The following is a 15,915-nucleotide window of genomic DNA, read 5'->3' on the forward strand; positions in this document are numbered from 1 at the left end:
CTCCCACAAAACTGCTTCGGCAGCACGCTGCTTTACAGGCATGGAAGTGTTTGGGAGATAAATAACCCATTCAGGGCCTGCTTTATTTTCATCGGGGATAAAACACAAGCCAGCCGGAAACAACATGGAGGAGGCCAGGGGGTTGATACTCGAAAGGAGGGGGATGGGTCTGTGGTCTCACAGCCCCGCAGCACGGGGGACGGAGCCACGGCGTGAGCTGCCGGCCCCGGCTGCAGGGCTGATGCCCCAAGGGCAGCCCGGGTGGCCCGGGACACCCCCACACAGGTGGCTGGGCTGAACCTCGGCAGCGGCAGGGCTGCGCACTGACTGGTGCTGCACTTGGTCCTCTTCCCCTTCAATGCATTCTCAGATAACGCATGCAATGACGAGTCATGTTTTTCCTCACTTTCCTCTTGTCCTCCCTCTTTTTCCCTATGCCCATGGAAGAGCCCAGGTACCCAACCTGCTCTGTGCTTCTTTGGACATCCTCAGCCCCAGTCCCTCCAGTGACATGAAAACTCAAAACAAAGGCAGCAGAGTAAAACTGCTAGTTCTGCTCTACCAGAGACCAGATGCTCCTGAGGAAAGTGAACCTTCATCAGTGTGGGGACAAGGATAGGGAAGAACTGCTCCCTGCTTCCCACGGGTGCAGAGTTTGTGCTGGCAGCAGGGGTACAGCTCAGGCTCTGCACCCCATAGTAGCCAAAGGACTGGCCACCCACCCAGAGCATGTTCTGCCCTGTTTAAAGATTCTCCCCGGGTGCCCCAGAAATGTTCTACCTGATGACGATTCTACACTGCTCTTTGCTGAAGGGTTACACACACTCCACAGTAGTTAAGACCATGCTAATTAACACCAATAAAAGTAGTGCCTGCAGAAAAGCACAGTGGAAGAAGTGCTGTTGATTATTTGTGTTACTCTAGTGTCTAAGAACACCTCCAGTAATATCAAGGCCACTTTTAACCTGAAAAACTGATTGCCTCTAAAATTTCTACTTTGCTTCCCCCCATACCAGTGAGCCTTTCCCCCCCCCCATAAACAAGATTTCTCTTTTATCACTAAGAGCTTTTGGTTTCCAGAGGTTCATGCTATTGTCATCTGCTCCCATTGTCATGAGACCACTTGTCTTTGGCCTTGCTCACAGTGCCAACACAGGCTATTTTTACACATTTCTTTACAAAAGAGCTATCAGAGTACATTCAGAATGCCCTTGGAAGAACACTACTGAAATGAGTCCATTCCAGGCAGATGATTATCAGGCGCTGAGCTGTGAAAGCAGTAGCATTAAACAACCAACATTCCTAAAACTTGAAGGGCTCCCCATTTCTGGGCAACTGTAGAACTCATGCTGCCTCACCGGCTGCTGAGAGCACCCCGAAAGGGCAAAAGGTGATGGTTAAGCAGAGAGATGACAGTGCACAAACACAGGTAGGAAACCCTGCGAAGGAATTAATTTCCAGGGAGCAATGAGCTGTTTCTCCATCAACAGCTACTCTGGTGCAACAGGAGCAGCTCAGTAGGTTGAAGCAGTTGGTGCTCAGATTCCTCACATGTGGGGGCTTAGATCAGGTCCCCCATCCTCTGACTAAGCTATCCTGGGATGTATGGGCCTCCAAGCTATTACAAGGAGCCTTTCCTTTCTCGGCTGGAGGCCCTACTTGGAAGTGCCAGGCTGTACTTTCACCCACCCCATGCAGATGACCCATACCACCATCTCTATGGTCCATCACTATCCTCTTTCCCACAGCAGCAGCACTCAGGTTCTCACATGGAGTCCTAGGGACACCATGGTGCTGCCTGACTCTTCTCCCTGTTCCAAGCTCTGGTAACATTAAACAGCAGGTATCTGGGAGAGTAGATAGCTTACTCCTGCAGCTGTGGCAGGGAGGACATCCTGAGAGCTCTGGAGATCCTTTCTTCTCTAGGAAACAACATGCACAATGTTTTCCTGGGAGTCTTTGCTGATGTTGTGGACTCAGCTAGAAGTTCTGGGCTTAAGATTGGCAGGACCATGTGAGATAAGAAGCAGCAGGCACAAAGCCTTTCCATGTAGAGAAGCACTGGTGGCAACCTTTGCTGTGAACCAGCACGGCTTCACCACTCCACTATGAACTTTCAGGAACACAAGCCCATGTTCAAGACTGCAACTGTTCCTTACACTCCCCTATTCCTGCAGGTCAATGGCAAAACAGTTTGGAATGGGCACAGACAAAAAGGTGAGTCAGGGCCTAGGGGCTATGACCTGAAGCCTCTTCCTTCAAATAATGAAAAGTAGAATGAGCAACTTCAACCAGAGCTGTATTTTCTGGGTTCTTGACCTGTATGGGTGCTGCTGATGGGAGCCACATCCCTACCTGACACTTGAGCCAGGGCAGTTGTGACTATGTAAATCCCAGCAGCTACAATTTTATTCCTATACAGACTTTGGTAGTACATCCACTAAGGCAGATACATGGACCTCAAATGCTCATAATCTGTCTTCCTTACCACCACCCTCAGAATCATAGTGGTTGCCGGTACCTTCTTCCCATGCAAGGACACCATTTGCAGCCACAGGGTGCCCCCTGCACTGTGGGAGATGCTATCCACACCCCTTCGTCACAAGGTACTACCAGGCAATGATGAGCCCAGTTTAGCCACATCTTTTCACCACACACCCTGAGTTACAAGAATCCACTGCACTTTTCAAGTACAGAGGGAGCCTGTCTGCCTGTGCTGAACAGGGAGGATCACAGTCTCTGGCAGGTGTCTGCACAGCTCTTGGCATCCTCTGGGCCAGTCAGGACACACCAGCACAGCATCTGCATCTGGGATGCCAGCCGCTCTTTTGTCTGTGAGGGCCACAAACATGCTGAGTCCAGGACTGCACCGAGAAGGGGTTCACGAGGGAGTGAACACTGGGACTGTTTCCCCCATCTGATAGATACAACGGGAAGATTAAAAAAGCGTGAGTTGTTTGTACATCCTCATGGCAGCTGCCTACCTGCCTCCCCCCAGGAATGGGGCTGGAAGTCTCTGCACATCCCCTGCCCCCACCCGGGTTCCGCAGCCTGCAGCCCCTTTGCGCAGGCACGATTCCTCCTCCTGTCCTTTCACTGACCTTCCCGGCCACACACAATATTAGCACTTACACTGCCTGTATGGCCCTCAGGAAATCTCAGGCCTCGGTGTCACTAATATGCTAAAACCAACAAAGCTGAGAGTTCAGAAGGCAGCTTTCTAGCTGCTTCTCCAAGAGACAACTGGAAATTTTGGCAGGGCCTTTGGCAGGGAACCAGCTGCAATGGTTTGAGACAGTAAAACCTGGAATGGAGGAGACAGCTCAGCCCCTACCTCCTAATTAGGTTCCATGGAACAGAGACAAAACACTAAACTGAAACATAACGGCTTGTGCTAATCCATAAGCACTTCACTCTCCACATGTTGTACAGGGACAGCCTGTCCACCAGCTCTGGAATTAATGAAGTCTCTGTGCTAAAGGGGACTGGAAGACAGCTAACATATTAATACTGAACTCCTGCAGAACTGGCTTTTAAACTAGAGATTCCTGGATTTTGCTAACTCAAGGTGTGTCCAGTTATATGGGAAACGTACGGCTTTGCAGATTTCACAGTTCTTCACAATTCAAAGTGTTATGGAACGAAACAAAATTCAACTGTCACTGTGTGGAAATACCTAGTCTGTGGCTGGCACGCTCGCTCCAAGGTTCTGCTTGCTAGGAACAGCTGCAGAACAGGACCGCAGAGAACTGGTTACAGTTTGTGGCTTGTGTGTAAAACCCCTTCCAGAGCAAGTGGAAGGGGAGAAAAACTTGCAACTCCAAACACTGTCAGGAAACATGCTTCCTCCGTCCAGAGGGGCAAAAGGCTCAACTGCCAAAAAAACCCCTTCCCTCACAGATCTGCAAGTTCTGCATACACCTAGAACTATTTGCTTGCTATCAAGAAGGATGCATCTCAATTTAGACACTAGTTCCATGACTGAAGATGTCCTGACGGGTAGCTCTTCAACAACTTCTCTTAGTTCACAGACCTCCCTCTTGTCAGGACTGTGCAAAAACAGGACAGCTGAACACATGAGAAGCAAACTTCAATCGCAGATACTGAGATCTGTAAATATCTGGGCTGTGGTTCTGCAAACCTGAGATCACCAGGAAAAACACCGTTGCACCGAGAGCAACTAACATATAATGTCTATAAACCCAAGACAGGTTAAACCTTAGTTAATGTGTCCTGTTTTCAAACATTACAAAACAAAAAAAAGGCTGTTCTCTTCCTGTACAAACCCAGTTCAATTTTCAGCCATTTCTGGGAATCCTGACCAAGGAAAGCATTCCCTCCTTCTCCTCCCAGCCCACACACAACTTCCAAATATGCACTTATGAGCATCTCCTGTCGGTATAGCGACCTTAAAAACACTGAGACTAAATAAATTGAAAACTGCTGCAATACACAATGTCTCTAGAAGTACAGCTCTTTGAGACCACTGTACGCTGTGTAGTCTTAGTATTCCAAATTGTTGAAAATAAACTCAAAAGTTTAGAACTACCACTTACAGTTACTGTTAACCATTTCATCATGATGCTCCAGCTAATCCACTGCAATCTTGAGAACTACAAACCGAACACAGAACCAAAGTAACTTAAGCAAACATGCATGAGAAGAAAATTTAAAATACCACCAAAGATCGTACCAAATAAAGCCTCCCACTTAATTCCTTCAGATGCAAAGCCTAATGGAAAATGATGCTTATCTAGTGAGTCAAATACCCATTTTAAACTGCTGTGAAAATCCACAAGCCAAAGCAGCTACTAAAGGCTTAAGGCTCAGTATACGGATCTAGCTGCTCCAAGAAAACCCCACTTCATCATAAAAGCTAAGGGTATAAGCTGCAACAGAGAAAGTTTAAGATTCATCAGCCTTGCTTCAGATGGTGGTGCACTCCATGTCCAGTACACATGGTGTCAAGTACTACTGTTATGTATCAGTCTGTCAATGCCTAAGCTTTGCTCCATCTTCAAGGCATTTCCAAAGCCATTCCAACCACAGAGCTCACTCCATCTTCTGAGATGGGAACGTGGAGAAACGTCACAGTATCTGCTCATTGGACTTTGAGCCTTCGGCGCCTAAAGCCTGTCACCCTAAAATACCAGGCTAAGCCAGACAATGACTTCAACATCCAAAAACTACATTCCATGAGAATGTGAACACCCACAACTGAATGTAGGGTAGATACAAACAGGAATTAATCTCTTAATTCATAAGCAATCAGTACACACTTTAACTCTTCTGCTTAAGACGCTTCAGAATAAAGGGAAAAAGCAAACCTCATCCCCTCTCGGTTTCGGACTGCCAAGCCTACTGCCCGTCCTGTAATTTGACTATTCAAGCATTTTCAAGTCAATACCGACAAATTGCTTGAGGTCACAAGCTTCTCTAGTGTTTCTCTACGCGCAGACAACAGTTTTATGTCACTTAACTTGAGGTAGCTAAGCAATGCCTTACATCACACTTAGAACTAAGTAAAGTATTATTTAACCCTATCTGCAACACTGTTAAGGTTGGGTTTATGCATGTTCAAAGCTAACCAAGCAGGTTACCTTCAGCAGTTTCTTTAGCAAGCTTCACTGTTTCAAACAAAGCTCACAAAAATAGCATTGGTTATTAGCTGACTGAAGATGTTCTTTAGCAAGCTTTGGAATTAAAGCCTTATTTCCTAACTACTATTTCAGAAGAACACTTATTGGCTTGGGGATGTTCTAAGAATCCTTCTTTAACAGGTTACAATGGTGAAACACCAAAACCTGCCCACGGCCATTTCTCAAGAGGTTGCTCTCAGAAACTGTTTTCACAATTCTTTGGTATTAATCTCAGGCTCCTCAGCCAGAAGCTTGCATCAATGAAATCTGAAGCCTGTTCTATCTTTTCCCACAAAAAAATTAAACCTTCAAGTGACACTTTACAATTCTTGGTATATGCTCTTAGTTTGCTGCTGAAATATGCCATGTCCTCTCTTATTACCTCATGATCATCACTAAGCATTAGCAAATTTCAGTGTTCCCAGGATCTGAGGTCTAAATAAATGGCTAAACTGATCAGTGAAAGCTGCAGATGATTTAAATGACCAAGTGCCATATAAGACAAGTTAAATAAGCAAACTTCAATAAACAAAAAGGTTTCTAAAGCATCTGTTCAAAAAAACTAAAGGAATCAACCACAATCACATACACTTGTCCAAAACCAGATCTTTAATTTATTTTTTTAAATGTGCATTATGCCATGAATTCATAGGGAATTGGCTCCAGCAGCTCTGGATCCTTGCCATTAGTTCTCACAAAGTGTGCTTCTCTTGGTGGGGCAGGCTGTAAAGAGAAAGAAAAAAAATAAGAAAACTCATGGCACTAAAACTACAGAAAATTAATTTTGATGACCATTTAACACATTATTATATAAACATTACAGCAGTTTTACCATTCCTAGTCTCTTTAAAATTTGATTCAAACAGCAGTAAGAAAATGACCTGCTAGAAAGTGTGCTTGACTTTCACTGCTGAATTAAAAAAAAATACACTTTACCCTCTGCAATTTACTAATGCAAATTAACATGAGGTGATGTACCCTGCGGTTCCAGAAGCAACAGCCATTATCTCCTCTCTAAAGTCTAGTTATTCATTCTTTTCTTACAGGGTTACAACAGAAACTGCTGTTAGCTACATGCAACTAAACCAAAGACAACACTGATGCCAGAAATCAGTGAGAGCTTCCGCTGCAGATCAGCAACACAACAGGGAGCATCCATTCCTTTGCTCATGGCCAAGGCTACAGTTTCCACCCAGGAGCAGTGCAGTTCTGTTCAGGCACCAAAGCACATCTGACAGTGCAGACACACTGATGCTGCCACTCTACTCTGAAAAAAAAAGTCACCTCCTGCAATAGGACTGCAAAGACACCTCAAACACAATCTGCCCGAGCCCTGGATTTTTCAGAATGCTGTAGCCAGCTTCATTCAAGTGTGGCGGTTTTTTTTTTTTTCTTTTGTTTTTCAAAGACAGACAGAAAGAGCTCAGTTTACAGCATAACACTGTTGTTTTGGAAGAAAACATTTTACTCAACTGGCTTGGTTCTAGCTTTTTCTTTGGTAAACTGAATCAACAACGTGTCAACTACAATAAAAATATTACCTGACGTTTCAGTTGAACCCAAATGCCTTTCTCTTTTGCTTCCTTTTTCTTCCTTTCATTCTCCTTCACACGCTGCAGAAAGCTGTCTCTGCTCTTGGAATGTTTAATATGCTCAATACGCACATTAATCCTCTTGGCAAGAATCTTGCCCCTAAGAAAAGAAATCAGTTTTTACCCTACTGCACTTGAAAAAAGGCGACTTCAAAGATTGTTTTACAGCCCTTACATAAGTAACTCCATAAGCTCAATTACAGATAATTTTTCTTTAAAGGGCAACCACTCAAAATACACTGCTGCAGATGACAATCAGACATAACTTATATAACTGAAAGCTTATTAATATATAACAATGCACTGACAATTTCAGATCAAGATTGTGGAGAACATACAATTTTAACCTTGTAGCATACAAGCAAAGAATTGTACTACCACTGTACTCCAATCCAGTTCCTAGAAAAAACCCCAAACAAGTTGCCCTTTTGCTCACTAGACTGTACGAAATCCAGCTGAATACAGCTACAGATCCATATTTAAAAAGGGCTTCAGTACCGATGTGAAAGTTAGCTGAAAATCCCCATTAGGTAACACCATTAAGTGCTGCTCAGAAAAATAAAAACTGTTTCCTCTGACAGGATCCAAGACAAATGAGCATCATTTGTTTGGGTTATAAAAAGGATATACACTTTACCCACCTTGAATGACCAATCAAGACAATAACTGTCTAACTGGCAAAGTGAAAGGAGGGTGTAATTACAGATCAACTTTTCCAAATACCAAGTTTCAATACATGCAATTTCATTACTTACTTAACCTGCTTGTTAACAATAATGCCCACAGCGTGCTGAGTAACATTATACACCCTTCCGGTCTTGCCATGGTAACACTTGTGGGGCATACCTTTTTGAACAGTACCCATACCCTGTTAAAAGGTAAAACAAGCATAAAGTGTAAACTTTAACTGGAAAAAACAAAAAAGCATCATCAAGGACTTTTCTTTCAGAAGCTATTTAAAGTATACATTTTAAATTACTGGAGATTGTTTTTAAGATATCCCTCTTTTATTTGTACCTTAGAACTTATAACCATACCTCTTCTATCTGAAGACTACCAAATTTTGCTATGACAATTCTGGTTGCTTTCAGCGTCGGTGAAATGATTGATCACTTTGCTTTCAGCAAGCAATCACGTGAGACAATCATCATCAAGCTCCAGTGTGTCAAGAAGTGTTAATTCTGAACAGTGCAATTCTCCAAGAGTCGAACAACAAACCAGCAAATTACACACTATCTTCAAAAAGACTGTTATGAAAACTCTGCATTTCAAATGAAACTAAAGGATTCAACCAAAGTAGGAATCCTTGGTGAAAGGCTTTCAGGTTTGCTACAACTTAATTTTAAAAGTACAGTTGATTTTAAAGTACAAGTTCTAGAAAATACCAAGTGATGGGAAACCCGGCTTCACTTTTTTTTCCCTGTATTAATATATATGATGTAGCCTTACATTTATTTCTTGGTTTCTAGTTTTAATGTGGCTTCACAATCACCACTCCGTATTTTAAGTACAGTCCTACAATGATACAGACATAACTATCAGCTACACCACCATAAACTATGGCTCTTCTGAATAGCAGGTGCAAGTCAGGCAAAACAGAACATTCACTAAAATGACAGCTGGGGTTCCTGTGAAAGTAGTGCTAGTAGGCTCCATACAGCAACTGGAGTACTAAATAGGGTATCCTTCATCACTTTTTTTCATCTGAACACAGAAACAAAGCACAGAAAAAAAATATCTTTATATATATTAAAAAAACCCACATAAACTAGCACATGACAATGGTTCAATATCACTATTATTCCAGTATTGCTTCAAAAGTGAGCACCAAGTACTTGTGTTGATACACGACCTGAGTAACAAAAAACCCCAAAAACTACCTCAAGAAACTGGAAACTGAAAAGGATTATACTGCTTTAGCTTTAAATTATGTAGCATTATAGAAAGTACCTTGATATCAACTATATCACCCTTCTTGTAAATGCGCATATAGGTAGCCAGAGGGACAACTCCTGTTAAGAGATACAAATTTGGATACTTATGAAGCCCACAATTTCACATACAGAATGGGGTGGGGAACACACAGATCATGCACTTGACAATTTTCTTAAATACCTCAAATTTAAATTCAATCTCAAAAACACAAAACTGAGAAATCAAACCATCTTTTTTTTAAGCAGTAATTACCTCTACACATGCTCCCAATTAAAAAAAAAACCACCAACAAAATCCAACTAACTCAGGAAAAATTACAGCTTTAATCTTGTTCCTAATGCAGAAGCTGAAAAGGCATTTACTATTTACTGCTTCACTGTGAACACAGCTGTTATTACCACTCATTGCTAAAAAGTAAAAAGCTGTGCATTTTAAATGTAACTTGAAATATTTTCTTCACCTTCAAATTAATTTTCAAGCACTGACAGAATTAGCATTGTTACTACTGTCAAGCAATCTGAGTAACAACGCATAAGCTGTAAAAGCTGAGAGCATACTTGTGTATCATTCTACAGTTTTTCACCCAACTTGTCAGAAATCCTATGACACAAGCCATGTTCTACGATTGCTACTTAGGGACTGTTGACATCCAGCAGGTCAGTGATTTAACACAGTGTTCTTACTACAAGGTATACTCACCATGCTTGCGAAACGGCCTTGAGAACATATAACGTGTCCCTCTCCTCTTTCCCTTTGTGTTCGTCATTTTGGCTGATTACTGTAAAAATGAATACAAATTATTCAGAACTACTAGTTCCTTCACTAAAAATCAGCCTTATAGTATTTTCAGACATTTCAGAAAAATCAAGTCTTTACGACACCACTTCCAAATTACTGGGTCAATTAAAGCAATGTTATTAATTTAGACAATCATAGAAAACAGTATTTATAGTACCACAGGGTAACTCAGACTAGAATGGATGCTAGCAAGTCACCTAGCTCAACCTCCTGCTTAAAACAAGGTCTACTGTGAAATCAGACCAGGCTGGTCAGGGCTTTGTCCAGTCAGGTCTTGAAACCCTCCAAGAATGGAGACTACTGCACAGCCTCCCCGGGGAAGTCTGTTTGGAGGCCTGTCTGTTCTCATGATGAAAAACTTTTCCCTTACATCCAATCTGAGCTTCTCATCTTTACTTAAGCCAGCTGTCTCGCGCTCCTGCCACGTGCCCCCGCCAAACACCAGGATCCATCTTCGTGACCATGGTGCTGTTCGGTGCCCCCCAAAGACACCTTCGCTCCAGGCCGAGGAAGCCCAACTCCCTCACCCTCTTCACAAGGCACCCAGAAAGCATGATCTCCACTACCACATTTATCAACTGCTACTACATCTGACACACGGCGCACACGAGTCCCGCCGCACCCTGCGGTCCCTACTGCGGAGCCTATCCGGGGGAGCTGCCCCAGCCACTCGGCCTGCACAGGGCCGCTCCACAGCCCCTGACCTCCCGCCGGCGGCCGCGGGGCTAACCGGGCCCGCCGCCACGTGCCGCCGTCTCGACGGAGCCCCACTCCGCCGCACCTGCACCCGCGGCTAAGCTCGGCGGCCCCCTGCCTGTCCCTCCGCTTCCCTCCATCCCTCAAGCAGCCTCCCAGCCCGGCCCGGCCCGGCGCCACGCAGGCCGCGGCCTTCCTCACGCCCTCAGACCCCCACCCCAGCAAGGCCGTGCCGCCCCCAGGCAGAGCCGGCAGCCACCCGCCGCCGCCAGCGCGACCCGCCTCCCCGCCGCCACCCGGAGCCGCGGAGGCACCCGAGGCTGGCGAGCGGGGCTCGGCGCACCTCCCCGTGTGTGCCCACAAAATGGCGGCTCGGGACGAAAAGAGAGAGGCGGTGCCGCGGCGGCACTTAACTGCGGGGCCTTCGCGGGGCTGCCCGCGCCGCGCCTGAGAGAAAATCCCGCGGAGCTGTCCGCTTGCCCGCCTGCGTGAGGTCGGTGTCCCGGGGGAAGGGCTTGTACGCTGATCCTGATACACCACGGAACTGCCCCGGCAGAAGTTTGACCCCTTGGCTAAAGCACGGACAAATGCCGGCTTTTTTTCATGGCTGTGCCTTGAGATGGGTCTAGGAGAGGTGTGGCAGCGGGGGTGGCGAGGAAGCGGGAAAACGAACCAGGTGTCTGTCAGGGATCCTGAGAAGAGAGTTTTATGGTGCAGTGGCTTCCCCGCCGTCCATAAGGAATTATGGTTGGTAGTGTAAAATATAAGCAACCAAGAAGTTGTTTTACGACATTAAAGAAGCATACCGAAATTTAAATTTGCGGTGATGTGAGGCTTCTGCCACTGTGTCTCAGTCACAGCTGCCTGAGATGCTACTGGAGATGTAAGTAGTCCTGGGCAGGAAGGCTTGGTGGGAGAAACAAACCAACAGCAGAAGCAAAGAGGCTGCTAAGGTTTGAGGTTTCTTGTTATTGTAATGGTGTTTCTTATTATTATACTGTCATAATCTCTAATTTGTGTGGCAGATGTTTCCACAGAGATAAAGTACGGATTCTGAACAAAGAGCCTTTATACTGCTACAGGTTGCATCAGCTGTGTGGTGCCTGAAAATGAAGCGGATTGGTGAGCAGCTTCCAGAGCTGATGGAGTGACTCATTGTGTTTGTGCATCGTCAGTATTAGAGCAGACAGGAATCATCATGGGAAGCGGATTGCAGGCAGGAGTGAATCAAGAGGGCCTCCTTCCCCTTAGCTAAACAGGCAGGGACAGTTCAAAACTTGTCTCAGCAAGAAGTTGCCCTACTGCAGGAATTTTTGTTTTGAATGAAAGAAGCACTTATTTAATTCAGAGGAGGGATGATTCCTTAAAGAGGCAAATAAAAACATACTTGATCCTCTGACTAACTTCACAGTTATTCCAATGTTGTCTTGCAAATCTTAAGCCCTTTCTATCATCATATTAAAGCTAGTTTATGTATCGCAAGCATGGATATGTAGAGTTAAATACACTATCAGGTTCTGCCTGCAAAGCTGGCTGGCAGGGCATGTTACCACAGACAGAGGCCCTCTCTCCACACAAAATCTCTTGGAATAAAGTGTTATATTTAGAAAAACATGTCTGTATTCCAGCTCCACACCATGAAAAATCTAGAGTTTATAGCACCTGATATCTACACAAAGAAAATCTGTATCATTTGATATTCAGCCTAGATACCGTGAAACTTTTCCAAGCGTGAAGACATGGGAAGCATATTGGCAACAGAGAGATTTCAGGGAGGATATTGAGCGAAGAGAGACAGGAAGCCAAATCCTAAAAGGCACTATTGAATAAATGAAGACAGGCATTTTTAGTGAGTTGAATGCCTTATTCTTGCCAGTGATTTACATAAAGGGCAAATCACCACATCGAGCAGGAAGGAATGGGGAAGAAACTCCACATGCTGAAACTCATGTCCACATAAAGAGCATGTCTGTAATTCATAAGGGAGCAGTAACTGTGTACTTAATTGAACTCTGCTTTATTTGGAGCCAAGTAAGACATTCAGGATTTGCTACATTTTTTACCTGGATAAATTGCATAACAGATTTATTAAAAATTTCTGCAATGTTTTTATTCATAAAATTTACCTTGATTAGCATTCCCAGGATCATCATTTAGCTCATTTCAAAGAATCAGAATCATAGAATGCTTTGGGTTGGAAGGCACCTTCAAGGTCATCCAATTCCAAGCTCCCCTGCCATGGGCAGGGACACCTTCCACTAGACCAGGTTGCTCAAAGCCCCGTCCAACCTGGCCTTGAACACTGCCAGGGAGGGGGCAGCCACGGCTTCTCTGGGCAACCTGTGCCAGTGTCTCACCACCCTGACAGTGAAGAATTTCTTCCATACATCTAATCTGAATTTTTCAGTTTAAAACTATTACTCCTCATCCTATCACTACACTCCCTGATAAAGAGTCCCTCTGCATCTTTCCTGTAGGCCCCCTTTAAGTACTGGAAGGCCACTACAAGGCCTCCCTGGTACCTTCTCTTCTCCAGGTTGAACAACCCCAGCCCTCTCAGCCTGTCCTCATAAGGGAGGTGCTCCAGCCCCCTGGTCATCTTTGTGGCCTCCTCTGGACTCACTCCAACAGGCCCATGTCCTTCTTGTGTTGGGGACCCCAGAGCTGAATGCAGTTGTGCAGGTGAGGTCTTATGAGAGGTGAGTAGAGAGGGAGAATTGCCTCCCTCATCTTGCTAGCTATACTTCTCTTGATGCAGCCCAGGATACGGCTGGCTTTCTGGGCTGCGAACACATGTGCTGGCTCACATCTAGTTTTTCATCCACCAATACCCACAGGTCCTTCTCCACAGGGCTGCTCTCAATCCATTCATCACCCAGCCTGTATTTGTGCATGGGATTGCCTCGACCCAAGTGTGAGACCCTGCACTTGGCCTTGTTGAACTTCATGAGATTTGCAAGGGCAAAACAATCCATATTTCACAATTTGTCTCCACTGAATCATTCATGGGGCATGCTGCTGGGATTGATCCAGAAGTCCATCAGTCTATCCTATCTACCAACATCTGACACACGTTTTCCCAAAACTGTGGCCTACAGAGCGCTTGAACACTGAAGAGCCTTTGTATGTTGCTCACAGAAGGATTACTGAATAATGGCTGTCTCTAGCAGATAAAGGTGTACAAGTTGTGGGGTGAGTTCTGGTCTGGAAATAAGCTAGCAACCAAGCAGATGTGGGGGAGACCTGCACCTCTACATTCCAGACTTACTGCCGTGTCTCATCCCCTCAGAAACCCAGCCTAAACTGCTCTTCCTTGATCAAACTGCAGCTGTAGGATCCAGATTCCAATTTCTCCTAGGCTGTAGAGCAAACACCACATCTGGTTCTGCTTCAGAAGCACCACATCCTCAAGACGGGTGAAGGCGAGTGGCAACGCCTAGCTTAACATGAAGATCTAAAACCCCATGAAGGTCCCAGGCTGGTGCTCCACCCATTAATGTATTCTGGAAATCTTACTACACCATGATAGACTGTGTTTCCCTCCTACTCTCCCTTGCTTGGAGGTAGAGCAAGACAGGGAGAGCAGCTTCAATGGGAACCAATTCAAAAGTTGCTGGGGAAAGGAGCTTGAAAGGGAGGGCTCATTAGAAGTCAGGGGAGTGGGGATGAGATAAACATCACTTTGTTTTTCAGAGTGGAAAGTACCATGCCTAAAGAAAATATTTCCAGTCCCCAAGCTCCCATAGTCAGGGTTCTGGTATCTTCTCTGGGAGAGCCATATTTTTTTTCTGACACTTCTCTGCAGCATCTGTCTGGACGACAGCTCTCTCTAAAGAACAAATGTGCTATGACGATTCTGCACATGGGGTTGTCAGGAATCCTTCACTGAAATTTTAAAGCTCAGTGGGATCTGGCTCGCTCCTACGCTCAGAGGACTAAGTGATACACACAGAGATCTCGAGTGTGACATTCCATTTGTGTTAGGTTATTCAGCAGGGGTGTGGAGGGAATTTAAATTAATGAGAGTTTGTAAAGGGCTCTGAGGTGAAAAATGAAAAATATTCCCCTTCATTAGGGTGTAGGTCTCCTGTGTCTCACGTAATGCATTCATTACAGGGAAAAAAAAAAGATAGCTGATTATGACTGGAGCAAAACTTGAAGAGAAATAACAGAATAGGTGTTAAATAAAGAGGATTGAAATCTGCGGGTCCTCAGGTGATAATGCTGCAAAACCAAGGGTTTAAATTGAAAATCAAACTTCTGAAGTTAATTGGTTGCCCCATGGCAGGCTCCCATCCATAGAAGCACAGCATCTACTCTGTGCTTTTGATCAAAAAGTTACTGACCAAAGTAATCTGTGTCGCCTCTTAAGATGACCTTGTTAATCCATTGTTCATGCTTTCCAAAAGTATCGTGTTATGTGGCATCTCAAGAGTTGTGCTTCTGTCCCCTTTCATGGACTCTTTAGCTTGCCAATGTTTCTAGCTCTAACAACCTTTTTATTTCTGATAGTCAGTTCAACTCATTCAGAAAGCCCATTCTGTAAATATAAGCCTGAGCCTAGTTTCATGGGAGTTAAAATCAATAAAATTTGTGTCTAAGCAACCAATCACCTTCCAAAAATGACTACAGACAAACTCCTTGAATGGGCTCACAGTGGAATCACAAAAGTGCCAGAGTACAGGTGGCTGATGCTGATGCCAGTGAGGTGTTCCATGGGGAGGGGAATGGAAAATAATGACAGTGTGCCTCTGAGAGAAATTAAAAGGCAAAAACTGTGTAGACCAAGAATTGTGATGGGGCCCAGCACATCACACATGGGTGAAAGTTTTTGTTATGCTAATATTTCTTATATATTAATTGCTAATTCAGAATGTTACTAGATGCAGGTAGATTGATACTGAAGCCAAAAAAATGGCCTTTTTTCCATCATTATCTCAACTGACACATAAAATCTGAAATATTGAACAAGTTCTGTCATTCAACTGCTTATTTGAATAACATGGCATTCTACTTGTATATGTACCTCAGTGAATACTGCATTACTGACCATACAGAAATCATCATGAACTTCCAAGAAAGCTGTTGTGTAACCATGAGCAGCTTCTCATATGTACCAAATAATACAATCCATTTATCAAACTTAATTTTTGAAATTAATTAATGCCCCTTAATGAATTAATGTCCCTTTCCTCCCTTACTAACTGAGTGGCTTCTCCGGAAACTGGTTTCAACAATGCAGTTTTCTCAAACTT

General features: G+C 44.4%; 1 protein-coding gene and 2 non-coding genes across 5 annotated transcripts; all 3 read right to left on the bottom strand.

Moving 5' to 3' along the window:
• Positions 1-6,225: 6,225 nt before the first annotated feature.
• Positions 6,226-11,081, bottom strand: RPL21 (ribosomal protein L21). 3 transcript variants are annotated; one of them, XM_074914969.1, is made up of 6 exons: positions 11,004-11,081; positions 9,866-9,944; positions 9,182-9,243; positions 7,987-8,099; positions 7,181-7,331; positions 6,226-6,362 (listed from the first exon to the last, which is right to left on the bottom strand). In XM_074914969.1, the coding sequence occupies exons 2-6, from the start codon at positions 9,930-9,932 to the stop codon at positions 6,273-6,275; spliced, it is 483 nt and encodes a 160-aa protein (XP_074771070.1). In that variant the 5' UTR covers positions 9,933-9,944; positions 11,004-11,081; the 3' UTR covers positions 6,226-6,272. The 3 variants fall into 3 exon arrangements, with proteins under 3 accessions (XP_074771070.1, XP_074771089.1, XP_074771080.1); XM_074914988.1 differs by having other exon boundaries at positions 10,975-11,033; XM_074914979.1 differs by having other exon boundaries at positions 10,878-11,009.
• On the bottom strand, positions 7,795-7,927 carry LOC141956622 (small nucleolar RNA SNORA27). Its single transcript, XR_012632992.1, has one exon. It is a non-coding gene; the product is annotated as a small nucleolar RNA SNORA27 (small nucleolar RNA).
• On the bottom strand, positions 8,314-8,388 carry LOC141956597 (small nucleolar RNA SNORD102). Its single transcript, XR_012632968.1, has one exon. It is a non-coding gene; the product is annotated as a small nucleolar RNA SNORD102 (small nucleolar RNA).
• Positions 11,082-15,915: the final 4,834 nt, after the last annotated feature.

This window comes from Athene noctua, chromosome 1 (genome assembly GCF_965140245.1).
Source record: "Athene noctua chromosome 1, bAthNoc1.hap1.1, whole genome shotgun sequence".
Lineage (NCBI taxonomy): Eukaryota > Metazoa > Chordata > Aves > Strigiformes > Strigidae > Athene > Athene noctua.

Bases quoted from the DNA above. Each gene is read 5' to 3' on its own strand.
- RPL21 (XM_074914969.1), bottom strand. From the start codon at position 9,932: ATGACGAACACAAAGGGAAAGAGGAGAGGGACACGTTATATGTTCTCA. The intron at 7,332-7,986 runs GTAAGTAATGAA...TTCTTTTCTTAG, and splicing joins ATTGTTAACAAGCAGGTTAA to GGGCAAGATTCTTGCCAAGA. The intron at 6,363-7,180 runs GTAATATTTTTA...TTCTCTTTACAG, and splicing joins GGGTTCAACTGAAACGTCAG to CCTGCCCCACCAAGAGAAGC.